We start from the raw sequence: 17,249 nt of genomic DNA on the forward strand, positions 1-17,249 counted from the left end.
AAGAGAAATTACAAGTGAGACACTGTGGCCAAATCCGTTAAGCAGGATTACTCACGAAATCACATTTCCATCATTGTAACGTCCATCAGCACACTGCTCTCTGTGCACACGCCCTTTCAACAAAATCACATTTAGAAACATGCTGCTTTGGAAAATAGGAAGGTTAACATTTACCTGTTTCGTGTTCTCCGTGAGTCTGACTGAACTAATGGCCAACGCTGAGCGTCACACCTATTGTTACTGGTGCTTGCAAATTGCTTTTGTGTGATGTACAGCTATAATTAGATCAGATGAACCTAGAGTGTGTAAGCACTTATTTTGTCTATGTTAGGCCTCAGACTCTCGTAAAATCTTTATTGCCTTTATACACCGGAGCCAAATGAAACATTTTAGATGTTTATCCCAAAACAAAGATTGTCTCTAAAGCACAATAGCAGACAAAGACAGAGAGTCAAGGAAATAAAACTAAATAAACAAAAACGAGGCCTGCTGACGACAGGAGGGGAAAATCACACTGATGTACATTCTGTTAACTTCTTGATTAGGTTGCAGACTCAAGGGATACACACACACACACACACACACACACACACACACCAAGTTACAGTAATAATTACCTTGAAGTGAGCACAGCGTGTGTCCCACATTTAATCATTACTAAAACATTTAATTCGGTAATGTGGAATTAACAGAGCTCACACAAACACACACACGCCTCCCCACTATAATTCAATAGAAATTAAAAAAGGATATCATGTATGGCGTGTTAAATTCATGAAAAATGGGAAAAATCGACTTTGTAGAGCTAAATAATAATAATAATAATAATAATAATAATAATAATAATAATAATAATTAGCTTTCTGAATATTTAGTTAAAATATTGGTACTAAAATATTAGTTCTAGACAAATTTACGTCATCATAAAAAATAGTTTTTTTGATTTAGGAAAAGTCCAACAATGAACTAATTATTTAACCAGTTTGCCCTTTTTGCATAAAATAAAATTGAGTTTAGACGTCCATTTTCACAAATAATTTTAAATAGTCGTACTAGAAAAACTCGGTTGACTCCTCATCAATTACGCAAATAGGTGTAAATGTGTTTAAGAACCCACTTTCTGTTCCTGGGTTGTAAGTAGGACGGGTTATTCTGATAAAAGGTTTTTACCGAGAAGCTAAACCATCGAATTTTATGGGACCAATATCAGAATTTCGAGGCTAAAATAGTGTAGTTGAAATTTGCTAGGTCTTGAAACGTAAATGACCCATGTAAGAGAGAAAGTGAGTCACACTGAAGCGTGTGTGTGTGTTTGTGTGTGTGTTTGTGTATGGGCGAGTGAATGAGAGAGGGAGCGTGTTTATTTCAATGATAACTGCCCATCACACATTCTCACATTAATGGAAAGGTGTTAAATGCCACGGGCACCATATCCCTGCTAGGTGCTGCTGTCACGCGCTCATGCAGCCGCACAGCTCTGAAAATCAACCGCAACATCAGATCTCACCGCAAAGTCACAGAAACTTGTAACATTTACCTGTGCGTGTGTGCGCGCGCGCTGTGCGTGTTTGTTGATGTTTGCGTGCATGCATGCATGTATACATGTGTTCATCAGTGCCGGGGGAGTGGACGGGGTGGGGTAATGGTGCTCTACCTTTTGATTCCCCGTCAGAGTTCTCTGAGCAGCTGTCACTCTTGGCCTTCTCCTCCTTCCTGCTCTGAGTCTCGTCAGTCTGTGAAAGCCCTCGCGCCGCTTCCTGCGCCGACCGGCTGCAACGTAATGTTGATTCTGTTGTTGATTCAACAGATGTCGCCAAGTGGGTCAGAGGGAAACCGGAGGGGAACTGCGGCTCGTCCTGTTGCGGCCTCTCCGCATTGTACACATGGAAGCAGTCGCTGGACGAGGCGGCAGTTTGCTCAGGCCGGCAGCTATTGTCCCCAAGCCGGATGTAGGTGGCCGGCTCTGTTGTCTGCTTCCCCTTATTGCTGTCATCCTGGTAGAGGCAACAAAACGCCTCCTCTTTGACGTTGCCCGCTGGAAACGAGCACGGCTGTAAACACTGGGCAACAGGTTGTTCCTCCCTGCTGGTTTTGCAGCCCGGGGTCCATGTGGCCATCTGTGCTGACAGGTAGGGCGCATCCTGGAAGCCGCCGAGCGGCGGGCCGCCCGGAGGAACCTCGTCTCTTTTGGAGAGAGAAGACGGTCCAACCTTCCCAATGTTTCTCATCACTGAATATCCGTACTCTGCAGCTGTGTGGATGTACATTCCGGGGCTGCTGGAATAACCCTCACCCCTGAAGGAAGATGATCCTCCTATTACAGAATCCATCAAGAACTTACCGGGCGCTATGTTATTCGGACATGACATTTTGCATTTGGCAACAGTGATCGTTTGATGGGTTCCACTGGTCTGAACTACGGGATTTCTCCGGGAGAATAAGGACAGTAAGATGCTGACATCTTTCGGAGGGGGGTGCAAAAATATCAGTAACATAATTATGGATGCTGGGAGACATGTCATGTGATTTTCAGACCAATAGCAGCGTGGAAGTGGCCTTGATGCTTCAGACTGGCGTGACGTCAGCGCGGTCAAGTTGGAAAACTTGGAGGTTTTTGGTGGAGCAACAGCGCCACCTAGCGACCATTTGCTGCTATAATCAGCGGGCCCACAGGAGAAGGAACAAAGGAAAGCTTCTTTGGCCAGGGTTTTAAAGGCACATACTACGTGGCCTTTGGAAATATTATTCATTTAATAATAGAGACTTGCTTTGGAAAGGAGACTATTGTGTAAGTGTTCTTTGCTTTGCGCCAGAGCTGTGGACACGAAACCGTCGAGGATTAGTTATATAGGACACGGAGCGTTTTGTGCCAATGCTGGTTAGTTTTTAACGGTTTGCTTTGTTGTTGTCATCGGTTCAGTAAGAAGTGCCACAGGTGTGTTATGCGCAACAAAACCTGGGTAGTGTTCTTAGATAAAAAAGCAAAGGTGAGTCGATTTTACCTTTGAAATGATCAAAGATTAAAAGCTGCTCGTGACCTACTAAATGTGAGTGACACTGTGAACTGCAGTAGCACTTTTCATGCATCACTCAAAGCATTGGTCGTTTCACATTATTTTACTCAACGTGGCATGTCTTAACTTTGTAGTTGAACTGCAGTTCACTAATCGGATCATTTGTCCCTTATAATGATATAATAACGATATTAAGTAAAGGACAACTACTCCGAGATATTTATAAGGTATGGTGTGCGGCGAAAAGGCGCGTGCATGTAAAGGCCAATTCTAACAGTTTTTAGCTTGTTTAATTTTTAAACTGTTGACATAATCATCAGTATGTCAAATGATGACCTTCTATTTTTGGTATGTTTGTCATGTGGCTTTATTATAATAGAGCTCTGGTAATTAAGACCAGCCTTTTTCAATCCTGGTTTCATTATTTAAATGTCTGTAAATTATAAAGTATTTAAATCTTGTTTACAATTGTTGTAGGACAAAATACTGCAAATTTATATTTTAAAACAAATTAGAGGCAACAAATGAAAAAAAAACAAGTTATAAATATGACAAATGTTCAGGATCCATCTACCGATATCTGTGAATATATTAACTGAATGCATGTTCTTTTTTTACATGTCTTTATTTTTATTGTTGTGTTAGCGAGCCCCGAATGTCGTATATGCAATCGCTTTATTTGCAAGTAGCTCAAACGAACCCGCAGTTACACAAGTATTAGAAAAGTCCAACAGTTTCACTGCGTCAGAGATGAATAAGATCCGGATTATTCTCCAGGTCGATTCACCTCAAGGCTAATATATTTATATATTATATTTACGCAGAATTTAGTAGCGCAATAATTCGGCCCCTGTTTTTTTTTTTTAATTTGCCGTTTCTATTGAATTCTGTGAAATTTTGGGCTGAAACAAAACTATGTCCTTTCAGCATTTTGGTTTCTAGGTAATTGGACTGTCTTGAGAAAAACCGAAAACAGCCTGTTATTAGCATAGCAACATACCAAAAGTGATCTGGCAAACACACAAGGGATGCGTTTAAAATGCCCCCTAAAAGCGAGAACCGCAGTTATGCAAGCTTGTTTGTGTCCACTAGTTTGGTTTGGGGCAGGACGTGCACGTGCGTGTGTGTTCAGAACCATTTTCAAAGGCAAGGGCAGCAAGGTGTATCAGTGCACTTCAGTGAATGTTTGACTATGTTTGCATACAAACCGTGCTGCTGGAAGGCGACTCTCAGTCTGTGTTTCTGTGATACACTGTGCAAATGAAATAAACATTCAGACAGTGTTTATGGTTGTATTTCTTCCCAAACATTCCCATTTTTTCCCACAAACAACACAACGTCAGCTCTTGGGATTTCTGCACTCATTTGCATGCATCGGTAAATCAAGCGTCGTGTGATCCTACAAACAATTGCATTTTAAGATGTGCATTTTTATCCAAGGACAGGATTTGCTGGAATGAAAATGCACTGTATTATTTTCTCACCATTTCTTCTTCTCACAACACCAGCAGGAGAGATCTGCTTTATGACCTTAGCCCAGAGCCTGCCCTAAACTCAGCCTTGCACAAAAAGTCATGTAGATAAAATCAAATTATGTGTTTGGAAGGAACACCGCGTTCTAAATAATGCTTACCTTTTACAAGAGACCCAGAAAATAATGGGCTGCCGCAAGCTTCGTCATAACGAACCTATCAGTGCCGAATATGAAGCCTATTGTGATGTCATAGATTTAAAATAAATAGAGACTTCAGGCATGACGTCACAACTGACAACAAACATCAATGTGGTGTCACTGTAGAATGATTGTTGAGTCTCACCTGCGTGTTTTCATATCTATGGTTTTGAGATGCAAGACAATTTGTATGATGATGCAATTGGACTTGGAAACTGTTCTGAGGTGATAGTTTGGTCAGAATGCACACAACCACACGAGGTAGATTAACGCAGTAGCGAACAACTGCAATGACTTTATTTTGAAGCAAAACGAGTAAACGTAACTCGAGTATTGCGAATAAATGATAATGTAAACATCAGGAAAAGCTCGCATTTAGCGTGCAAGTAACTTTTTAAGTTTCAAATGTGTTTAATTGATGAGAGACTCAAACTGGGATGACTGCAACCGTGTTATCTTTGCATTCGTCTAATTTAAAACTCTGTTTGATACTGATCTTGCATAAAAAACGTATGGGTGGGAACACAAGGTTTCCTTGTTCTAATCCACTAATCGGTAGCGTATTTGCTCCCTTCAGTCATTGTGAGACATCTTTCCAGTTGTTTGTGTGGAGGTTCTGCTTTGCATCCTATTTGATGCTGATGCAACTGCGAATTTACGTTGCCAGAATCACGTAAGCTTTTAATTAAAAAACAGAATGATAACTGCAATCAGCGTATTTAAAAATCACCACTGAGGCTTAAAAGCTCAAAGCTCCTGTCGCCTGGAAACTTCCCATAAGTTACAATAGGAATAGGCTTGGTTGAAACAATAAATAAACACAACTCTACAAATGCGCTAATGTAAATTGAAGGGTTTTGGGACTTTGGTTGCAGCAATAGCAGAAGCTCGTTTTACGGCGTCGAACAGTTTTATGGCCCTATAGAAACAGGGTAGGTGCTGAGATGAGAGTAGTACACTGTAGTATAAAACCATTCAATAGCCCATAACCCTTTGATTAGTATTTGCAGAGGAAAGAAGAGCAATACCCCCACATTTAGCCACAATTAAATGTACAACACAATAACAACTAATAAATTAAAACTGTTGTATGGCTGGGTTTAATGAGCAACAAAATATTCGGAAATGTTACTAAACAAGTTTGAGAAAAGACCCTGAGGGCAAAAACACCTTCAGGGATGTTTCACGTACAAACTTTTTTTTTTCTGATTTTAGATGTTCATTTTACTGCCAGAAAAAAATGTATCGTATTCTCATAAGTATGTTGTCATTTCCCATGTTGTGTTACTAATAGATTTAGATTTATAGACCTACAAGAATAATCTGGCCACTTCCCATATAAATACACACATAAGCCAGCTCCCTTTAAAAATATTTATTTATAGCATATGTATTTGTCAGAGTAAAAGAAATTGTGTCTTACTAAAGCTTTTTAACATCGGATCGAAAAAATACATTCTTCAAAATACCTCCATAGGCAACTACATGAATTATTCTCCATTTTACCAGCATGAGTGTGTCTTCTCCCCCTGGTTCACACCATCTACATAAAGCTCTCCGCCATTTTCCTTCAGCACAACACCCAAGTGCACGAGTCAGACTGAGGCAAAGCGGGGGCTGCATTCCAGCAGAGCTCACTGTCCTTCTGCCACACGGCTTATCACGGAGAGAGGATGTCCCTACCACTAATAATACTACTCTGATGTCACGAGGCATTCATCTCAGGAAGCGTTTTCAAGATCCCGTTGAGAAAACACAAAAAGTGCAGAGGCTCATGGCCCCCGTGTGGTTAACAGACAACATTTGCAGGAGCCTCTGCAGCGCTCCGTTAGTGACGTTGTGTGTTGGAGAAAACTACAAATTACCCACGTCACTGTCCCAGGGCCAAGGTTGGTGGGTGTGGCGAGCGATGGGCTTCTACAGCCTTGATCTCCACTAGTCTGCATCGCCTTTTTCCCTTAAAGCGCCGCGTCCTCCCTGATAATTCTAGCTACGAAGGTGGGCGTAATTTCACCCAGTGTGGAGAAAAAACGCACAACCGCTTTCTATACGATTGTGTTGCATATTTCACACTCTGGCCCAAACCAGAGCGTTAATCGGAGTCACTGCAGCGCATTGCACAACGAAAACCCGATGATCCACGCGCAGCCGCCGCAGCAGGAGCCACGTTTATAGACAGAAACCAGAGGATGCGCTGATTCACACACGGATTCACAAACCGTCATGTCTGCACTTACAGAACCACCCATTTCGACAAGCACACTGCGACAGACTCACACCCACTGGTGTTTTTTTTTCCATTCTCTTTAGCTTATACAAATATAGGCCTGCAGCTTATAGCAGCGTGTTCTAAAACGTATCATGCATGAAAACGTATACATTTTACAAGGACAATAAAGTGTATTTACTGGGCGTGCTAAAGCTGGCAACGTTACCTGCTGTAGTTTAATGCGAGGGGTCAAAGTTGGTCTCTGTACACATTCCTTTTTCTGTTCCCACTCACTCTCATTGGCTCGTTCCGTCGCAGCACACATTTCCGGGCTAAAGGGGCTCCTTGATTCCACTTTATTGCAGCGGGTTAAAGGTGAGGGCCTTGACATTATTGAAGTTCAAAGACTACATTTAATTATAAATTGTAGTTAGCGCACACGTGCTCCCATCATGTACATATGTTGAGAACAAACGCTGATAATACGCACACGGCCACATAAGGCGCGCACACACACATGTGAGAAGGAAATACAGCACGCCAGTTATAATTTCCTTTCTCCTATTTATCTTTGACTGTAAGCCCCAACACATGGTCCAATTAGTCAACAATTATTTATTCACAGCCGATGTGTTGAAACAGGCTGAAGTTTGATGTCAGCTCAAACAAATACAGTTATTTATGCTGCGCTACAAGGCCTGCAAGACTGAATGCTGCAAGGCTTTAAAAGGACATGATGAGTGAAAATGAATAAAGAATGAAATAAGACAATAACACGTGTTTTTAAGCAAATCCACTTCCTCATAAGCGTTTGTTGCTGTTGTTCTGGTGAAAGGACAGAAAACCGGACCGCCCCATGCAGAGGGTTGACTTCTGCAGACTCAGGCCGAGTTCACGTCGAAACTCTTGGCAACTTTTCCCCCCTTCGGACATCCAGGCCTACTTGTTTACTATTTAGTGCGGAAATAGCGCCATTCCCCCCCGAACAGACGGTGCAATTAAGAGAAAAAATAGCTATTTAGTGCCTCTGTCTTTATGGCAGTGTCTAGACTACAAGAGTGGCGATTCCATTTAGTGGGCACTAAAAGAGGTTATCATTCCAGCCGCTTTCTCTGCATTTCTCTGATCTGGCCTGTATCTGCGTTAAACGCGCTCGCCCCGGCTTAAACATGATCTCCCAGCGTGGTGTAACCTTCGCAGAGCCTAAACTCTGACAAGTGCAGGCCCGCCGACAGAACGCCTCAGTTTCACAACCGCAACCAAATCGGTGTGTATGGTTGAACCGGTGCACATGCCGTGTATGTGGGTCATCAGGTTTAGGTTATACAAGCATTTATTTAGAAAAAGGTTCTGACTCACCGCAAACAAACAGAGCACCACGCCTGTCAAGAGAACACGCACATCACACCGGCGATGATCCTCACAAAAAGCACAAAGTCCATGGGTTTTGCCTATACGTTTGTGTTTATTTCATATGTATTTCATATGTATTATATTATTGATACACAGGCCGACAATTTGTTCCTCCTCTCTGATATCCAAAGCACCAATGTCTGAAGCAAATAATTTAAGGAATTAAAGCTCGTTAAAGTCGTATGGGCACCGTACTGAAAAATAGCAGCAGGGATAAGGAGAAAAGAAATTCAACAAAGGCCTATTTACAGTCACGAATGCACATTGCATAGGCTACTCTGTACAGAGGTGGGGGGGGGGGGTATACTTTCACAGATTGGACGTCACAGTTCTCAATGGCGAAAAATGCAGCCTGGAAATTTTTCTCTAACGTGTTCATACTCTGGTCGGGAAATAATTAGATAATGATATGCTATATACAGAGGGCGGGGGGGTAAACCATGTCTGCGCATTAATGATTCAAACTCTTACATTTGGTGTTGTTAACAAATGTGTCTACGGGACCAATAGAATAAACACAACGGAGGACCGTGATAAATAGACGGACATATTCAAGAACAGCATATAAATGATTATTGTGACCACGAAGGCCTTTGGAGGGATCTGCTACAAATCCACCGCCGCCCGCAGGGCAATAAGAAAATGGCGACTTTATCCCATGCAGGCCTATCGCTCCCACAGTCCGCTTGAACGTTGCACTGTTGGTGATATGGGTTCCTTTAGAAAATGGTTATGCCCACGGTTACGACTGAATGAGATAAGAGCAGGCCTTAATGTCACTGACACAGACCGTGACACTCTCTGCGCTTGCTCACAAGAGGGGGTTTCCAGAGAAGTACTGAAGGCGATCTCTGCTCAGCTTCTTCTCTTTCATTCTTCTATTCTGAAACCAAATTTTAACCTGGCGGTCGGTGAGGTTCAACATTCGGGAGAGCTGGAGCCTTTTCTCCTTGTTGATGTAAACGTTAAAGAAGAATTCCCTCTCCAGCTCCCGAATCTGAAACTTGGAATATGGACACCTCTTCTTCCTTGTGCGAGGAGTGCCTGGAGGAGAAATACATGTCTAAATAAATTCAGAGTGTCACGGGAAATAACAGCAACGTCACGTGCACCAACAACATCTATATTAGACACAAGTGTGGGGAAAAATAGGATTCAGTGCTGAAGTGCGGCAGATTTGCCAGATGCTGAGAATTCAGCTGCATTAGCATTGATAACATTCATCAAGCAAAGTAGCTGAGCCTATCAGATAAACCAGAGTGTTACATGTCCGAATGACCTCGAGCAAATAATATCAACTTACAGACTCTAAGTACGTGTTTATCTGTTATAAATATACAACAACAAATGTATTTCACCGCATTATGTGCGTCACATTCCTGTGGAGCTGCACTAACAATTTACACAATCTTTGGGCACTGACTTGAAATGCACTGCCCACGTTCCAGTGGCTCCTTCAGACCTCTGAGGTCCTACAACTTATTATCAAACAGGTGACTGGGGAAATATTACTTTATTGTTCTCTGTGTGTAAGAGGAGCAAACATGAAGCCCCCGTTAGCTTGTATCCGCCTCCTGCCTGAGCTGAGCCCCAAACAGGACCTCTGCACTGCAATTATACCCACTTCAGCACTTAAAATAAAGGATTCATCTTTGGTAATTCAACTTAAAACCAAGCCCCAAGCTGACATGCAAATCATTTACGTCTAAATGTAGGTGTATATAAATATGGATTTAAAGCTATGAATCACAGGCTGGAGATATAGTATTGTTATTACATATATACAAAAAATACTGAATTTTCTGTTAACAATTTGACTATTTAGTTTAGACAGATAGACGTAAGATAGATAGATAGATAGATAGATAGATAGATAGATAGATAGATAGATAGATAGATAGATAGATAGATAGATAGATAGATAGATAGATAGATAGATAGATAGATAGATAGATAGATAGATAGATAGATATGCATTTAACCGTGAAGTGTGTAATACTCTACAGCATGTGTTCTTCACTCAGTGCTAAAAGAAAATTCACAAGACGCCAACAGCAATGTTCTGCCCAATTGCTTTTTACTCTCGACAGCCCAACGAGAAAATCCCTTAAAATGCCCAACGCAAGTTCATGATCAAAGTTAACATTTGTCACAATAGCTCTCTCTTAAAAATTTCACAGACTCTCACCATAGAGGCGTCTGTGTATAACATCCTTTTTTTTTTCAAAGCGCTTTCCCATCGTAAAAATTCTTCTCGTTGCAAGAAAGAGCTTTGTAGGGTTATAATAAAATCCTTTGAATGCTTATAAAACTCCACATAAAATCTGACCGACAAAACACCGGGCGAGTCCCCTTAACCTTCCCCCATTTTACAGCTTCGGTATACCTACTCGAGTGGCTGCTCTTGCTGGCGTTGCCGTCCTTGGTTGTCGCGGAGGAAGACGTGCATGAGCCTGAATTTGTGTGTTCCTCATCCTCCGGGTCTTTTTCCTGCTCCGGAGCTCCGGCTACAGACGCTGTGGACTGCTGCTCCTGCTGCTGCTGCTGCTGCTGCTGCGTCTGGGAGTCGCTTTCCAGCTTTCCCCCGTCGCCCTTTTGTAAACAATTGTCTGACTGATTGTCCGTGCTACTGCAGTACGCGGTCTCGAAGAAGCGGTCGAAACCTTGCGGGAGGACGTTGTTTTTCCCCACGCCGGAGTAAAAACCTGTGGACGGGTGATTGGAGCCCGGGTGGGAGTGATGGTGATGGTGGTGGCTGTACACGCTCTCGTTCTTCATAAGCATTTCTGTCATGGTGGATGGTGGAAGACAGTCCCTATGCACCAGATCCTCTCCCGAGTAGCACGATGCATAGTTGCTTCTGTGGTGCCATTTACTGGCAGGGTCCAAGCCGTATGAAACGTCCCGTACCGGCTGAGACAGATTTGTGGAATAAGGGTAGCTGATTTGCCGGGACGGGGCCTGTGGAAGAAACGAAGAGACGGCAGAAAACTCGGGAACGTAGTAGGTGCAGCTGGGGAGGTAGATATTGGACGCGCAGCCCGTCCTGTCCCCGAACTCGGATGTCCGGTCTTTGCGCGTCTGGGAGCAGAAGTTGCCCAGATTCACCGAGTTAAACATCTTTCTCTCTCTCTCGTACTCCGTACTATAGATAGATGTTTTGGATACGAGCTGCAGCAGAAGGGAAAAATTTGGGAAGGCGAGATGACGCGCAATCCGTCTAAGTCGCCCCGCGGACACGTGATCGAAAGTAGATATTGTCATATATCAATTTGGAAGAGTTGGATGTGTAGGAGTGGTTGGCTTTAGGTAAGATCGAGGAGGTTCAAACGAATAATTTTCCAACATCGCGGGCGCAGTCCGAACGCCAGTAACTGAATCTTGGTCGCTGGCTTATGACAATTAAAGAGATATGTGCTGTGTGTTTATGTTTATGGGCTGGTGGTAAGCTAGCTAACAGCTCCAGCTCCTTAAAACAGGCACAGTGCAAACTGCAGAGTGCGCTCAGCAACATGCAAATCACAGCGTTGCGGAATTTCACAGATACCATTATTATTGTTGTTGTTTGTTATTATTATTATTATTCATATTAGTCGTTGTTGTTGTTGTGCATATGACGAGACCTACTGATTCCAACACTAATGCTAATGCTCTACTGGCTTCTTAATTACAGAATGAGGAGTTGTCACTAATACTGTTGCGCACACTACAAGATCCGCATTTAATAGACGCTAAGCACAATAATCGCTGGGATTGTAGCCCAGATCAAGTACAAGCTCGTTACTAGCAATCCCATGATGATCGTTTCTCTATTTATAAAAAGGTTAACAGACCACATTGAATGACTTCTGATCCTCTACAGTTATTTAATTTCTTTTTATCCGTTTTTGGATGCATAAATCTGTTGCACACGTGATTATAATCAGAGGTGCGGATGAATCGGGCTGCTCTTGTGCAACATCTTACTTCGTCAAGCATCTTATTTGGTCGATTTTTTTTTCATCAAATGAAAACTCTTCACATGGTGGATGGTGCGCAGCTGCTATGTCTGTATGTAAACGTGCTGTGAAGAGGCTGAACTGTCAGCGAGGGGAGACGCAGAATGCATGTTGACTGAAGAACCAAAGCACAGCCGACCCACTCTCATTATTGCCTTTGACTTTGAATCATGACAGAGGACAACTGCACGTTTCCAGACCCCACTTCCTGGAGTTGCTGCAGAAAAACCTACCAGCGCAGCCTGGAGACGACGCTTCTCATTCAGAGAGAAATGTGCCCTTAAATACATCAGCACGAACGCAAAAACACACAATCCTTTCCAGCCAAATGCTGGACTAAACATTATTAAAAAGTGAAGTGGTTACACCACCACCAGTGGCGAAAACACCGCCCATTACACCCCCCCCCAATGAGCAAGTCGAAGCTCTGACAACAAAAATCCACATCATATGCAACGTAGTAAAATCTCCTTGAACTCACAGACGATCAAATTAAATGCTTTGGATGCAACGTTTTTTCCATAAGCTTCAAAGCAGATCAACAAACAGTCTTCATATAAACGGCCGCTGATAAAGCACTCAGCCTGGGCCCATTGACTGAGCGTTATGAATGTATGCAATGCTTCCCTCTACACTTAATGAAGTCCCAACTGATCATTTGTTAAAGAAGAAGCCGCCTGTCCGCCCTGTTATGTTTTTTTTTTAAATTAAATTGTAATAAAACGAATGGTTTGGAGAAAAATTGCGCCTGTGTGTTCTTTCCTGCGTCATTGTAAACTTTTAATTGTACTGCTGAGGGCCATCTCTGGTCCTTTATAGACTGATAGTATCACAAGATGAAATTAATATGATGGCCCATTGTTTATGATTACAAGCTACTTCCTAAATGTTCCAATAGACCCTTGAATTATTAGCCAATACTCCAACCTCTTGGTGAACTAGGATTTCTTGTAGGACACCGGGCGTTTTAAATAGCAGAAAACAAGGTTAGCGCCTTCGGTAAACATCGTAGGACTTCAGCAGTGGAAATGGCAGTCCATCGCAGGAGGATTTGTGAAAAAAAGGTGGCATTGGCATTAGCTTGTTTACTACCAGCACAGACAAAAGGTTGTCTCACATGATGCATCCTGCATCCAAGTACAATGAAAGCAGACAGCTGTCCAGACACAGCACTTGAATTTGACCACTAAAATCCTCTCTACGTCCACCATAAAACTGGGAATGGCTGTAGTAACGCTAAATCCCTTTGTTCTATAGAAAACCATAAAGGTTGAGAATGAGAGGAATTTGGATTTCAGCAAGTAGATATTCTGCAAAAACAACAATCTTCACATTTCACCGAGCACGAGGCCGTGTGTTCACAAATATAAATGGAGCAATTTAATATCATAAAAGTATTTTTTTCTATGTTTTCATATTTATTTGTAATACTCAACATTTCAGTACGTATGTGATACACACACACGGTATGTTTTATATTTTTCTATATAAATGAATGGCTGCAGTTATGGAAGCATGGTGCAAACAAACAGCCCGGTGGCCTGTGTGTGTGTGTGGACACATGTCACACGCTCCAGGATTAGTAGCCTAGTGAGCATCGAAATAACAATAATAATAATGCGCACACTAAAATGTCACTGCCTAATTTAACATTACGGAATACACGATAGGCGACATCGTGTAAATAAACTAGAACGATATTTAATTTGAAATGAAAAAACACAAACGCCATAATAATAACGATTGTGACCTACGTTTAAAAGGCAGCCGCATGTTAACATTACACGATTGCATCTTCTAAACTAAAAGCTACTAACTTTTCTTTTAGCGGGCAATAATAGAACCGAGACAGACAACACAAAACAAGATTGTCAAACCATTTCCTCATCATAATAATTTCAATGATGCGTATTAGCGCGGTATCAATAATTAATGTAAGGGCATGAATAAGTGATGGACTAATAAAATTCAAAACTTAGGGCTGATAATCAAGACAGCTGGAAAAATGTACAGAGGTTTAAAGACCACGCAGTGCACAGCAGGAATAATGGCGTTTAAATGAATGGGAAGTACGAGTTTTGAACGAGTTTATCACAATGTGGCAAAATATGATCAGTCAATGTCCCCCACTTAGTAATATCCGCCTTCCGAGGCTTCAAACACTCGCTATTCTCGCCTGGGTGCGCGCAGAACATTAGTCAAAGAGTAAGGTTTCTCATGTGACGACTCACAGCAGCTGATATTCTGCTAGCAGTAGGACCCGGGACGAGCTGATGGCTGCACCAAATGAGCAGACTAAGCATATGCAAAGCTGTGCTGTATTAAAAGGACTCATGCAACAATCAACAATAATGGCAATGTAGGCTGCAGCATGAGCGGAAGCCAACGTGCGTCGCTGCTCCAAAGAAAGCAGGCTGTTAGTGTGTAAACATTTGCTATTCGTCGCTTAAATGTCACTGTTGGACTACAAACTTTACGACAGCGTCTGAGGAATTTAAGCTATGTATCGTTACCTACAGCCATAATTACTATGTTTAACCTGTGCCACACTGTTGTTAGAAAGAACTCGCAGTTCAAAAGTGGCGCTCCTTAATGTTAGACGGCGTGTTTGGCTCGTTTGGTGATAAAGTCTGTGCCGAAACATGAAACAATCGTCGCCACACAAGCACAGAGAAGGGCGCAGTTAACCATTAAGGCACTGCTACACAGGCACAGCTAAATGTGGGGAGTCTGCGTAATCATATTACTGTCCCCTCATGGCCTAGATAAGTTTAATTGGATGTAAGTCGGGCAGTTAAACTTGGCTGTGTAAGCTGCGAACAGTTTCGAGCGACACTAAAGAGCCTTGTGTTTTTTTTTCCTCATTGGACTCAGTGAATGCACCTACGTGTGGCGGTAACAGTGGCTTGGAAGACAGGGATGTCAGTCGCTGTATCATTTAACGCAATCTCCAGAGTGCACTTTTCTTCCAACCACGAGGACGTAAAGCCTTCACAACAACGTGTTAACTTTTTTATTTGAAGTATTAAATGATTTCACATCACAGGATATCGCCCAGTAGTGACTTCTGACACTATAGTTCCTATTTAGATGTCCTGGAAAAACCTGGACGTCCTTTGAAGAGTGGCGCAGCAAACACTGAAGGCCCACGTGGACACATTTTAGACAAGTTAATCTCCTCTTAGAAATTCTACCGGGGGTGCTGTTATAGCGTCAGGGTTATTATTTCAGAAAACTCCAAATAAATACTATTTATGTGAACAAAGCGCTTCAGGCCGTGCTCCGTCATATGACTGCGCTTTGAAAACTGAAACTGCTTAGTTAAACTGCACCCTTTTTTGAAAACAATTGACCGTTGACAAATACCATAGCTTTGCTATTACACTATAACACGTGCGTTTAGGAATCCAGGAAAGCGCGTGGCATGGCTGAGAATAACGCACAGGTCGTTTATTATTACGCAAAGATGTGTTGGAGAATTTAAAGTGACGAAAGGATGCAAAGGCATAGCACGATATTACGTTAACAAAATTGTGTTATGCTTTTAAACAACTTAACTAATGCGTGTATGATAGATGCAAACGTTTTTATTATTTGCTCCAAACCTGTCTCTTCGGGTGAACGCAGGTGAAATTACTTGCTAATATCGCAAAGTATTTATTTCAAACTCAGCACGAATAATCACGTAATGTGCGACCAAGTGCGCACCAGGGATTCAAATATATTATTTTAGTTTGTCACGGCCTTGAAAACCAGTCATTCAGTGTGTGGACCTGAAACAGAAGCTCGGAGCTTTACGCTACAGTCTCAAATATGGCTGAAATGTCTGTACTTAAAATGTTTGCTTTACAGGCTCAGCTCCAGATTTTCCGAGTTCATTCTTCCATTGAACTAAACATTGACAATCGTCTAGGAAAAAAAATATAGTCCAGGCTAAAGTGCATATACACGGAACCGGCACCGGACAACAGGTGACAGAATTTTCCATCTAAAATTCAAAAGAGCTTTGAGGAGCCGCGTCTATTAAAGATAGTTCACCTCCAAAATACTAATCATTCATGAAAACCTGCACTAGGTCTATGCAGTGGTAGTAGTAAGATGCAGTAGTATTTCTACACCACACTGGTGTAAAGAATAATTGATACAGATGAATATTTCTGAGCAAAACCTAAAGCCGAGGCCCACGTCAGGCGCTGACAACCATTACAGCAGTAGCAAATGAAAAATGATTTTTTGGGTTATTCAAGTGAGAAGAATTGGCCACGAATGTGACACTTTGAGACGTTTTGATGTTTCCCCCCTTTGCTCCCACCAGGACGCGTCCAGGGCGAATTTGGACGCTTTAAGACCGCGCTGAAACCATCACGCCGCGTATTAAGGATTGCTGGACGCGCGGTGCTATTTAAAAACAAATTGATAAGACGCTACACATCACAGAGGACTCGTTTTAGGTCGTGTCAAAATCAATATGTAATAGGACTGAGAAGTGAACGCACTCTACAGTACCCATCCTCTCCTTCGCATTAACACTCTGCTTCAAAAGGAGCTCTCACTCTCACTGACACACACACAAACACACATCTGCACACAACGCCCGCACCCCCACCCTCACCCCCATACACTCTAGTAGGAATAACATTGCTTTCTATTTCTCCAGCCAGCTTCGTACCATAAACGGCAGAGGGGTGGCGGGGGACGTAGACCACATGCCACACAAGTTCTCTGCGAAGGGCACTCTGACGCTTCCTGACCTTTGGGACGCGGAGACAGGCCGCCATAAACAGATTTAGGCAGTCTCAAAGTCAAAAGTGCACACGAGCAGTGAAAGACCTATTGTGAAATTCTGCGAGATCCTATCCATTTTACACTCAAATATCACTGTTTGTGTTGTGGTGAAACCTGTTTGGAACAATTAATTAATTCACTCATTATAAAATATGCAG

General features: G+C 42.4%; 2 protein-coding genes across 4 annotated transcripts in view; both read right to left on the bottom strand.

Annotated features, from left to right (window-relative positions):
• Positions 1-2,857, bottom strand: part of hoxc10a (homeobox C10a) — a 51,494-nt gene extending 48,637 nt beyond the window's left edge. For all 3 annotated transcript variants that reach the window (XM_055510253.1, XM_029155542.3, XM_055510254.1), the window contains exon 1: positions 1,655-2,857. In XM_055510253.1, coding sequence (XP_055366228.1) covers positions 1,655-2,750 — 1,096 coding nt within the window. In that variant the 5' untranslated portion in view covers positions 2,751-2,857. The remainder of the gene's footprint in view (positions 1-1,654) is intronic.
• Positions 2,858-6,046: 3,189 nt separating this feature from the next.
• hoxc11a (homeobox C11a) lies at positions 6,047-16,918 on the bottom strand. The gene is made up of 2 exons (XM_029155543.3): positions 10,699-16,918; positions 6,047-9,352 (listed from the first exon to the last, which is right to left on the bottom strand). The coding sequence occupies exons 1-2, from the start codon at positions 11,570-11,572 to the stop codon at positions 9,120-9,122; spliced, it is 1,107 nt and encodes a 368-aa protein (XP_029011376.1). The 5' UTR covers positions 11,573-16,918; the 3' UTR covers positions 6,047-9,119.
• Positions 16,919-17,249: the final 331 nt, after the last annotated feature.

This window comes from Betta splendens, chromosome 7 (assembly GCF_900634795.4).
Source record: "Betta splendens chromosome 7, fBetSpl5.4, whole genome shotgun sequence".
Classification (NCBI taxonomy): Eukaryota; Metazoa; Chordata; class Actinopteri; order Anabantiformes; family Osphronemidae; genus Betta; species Betta splendens.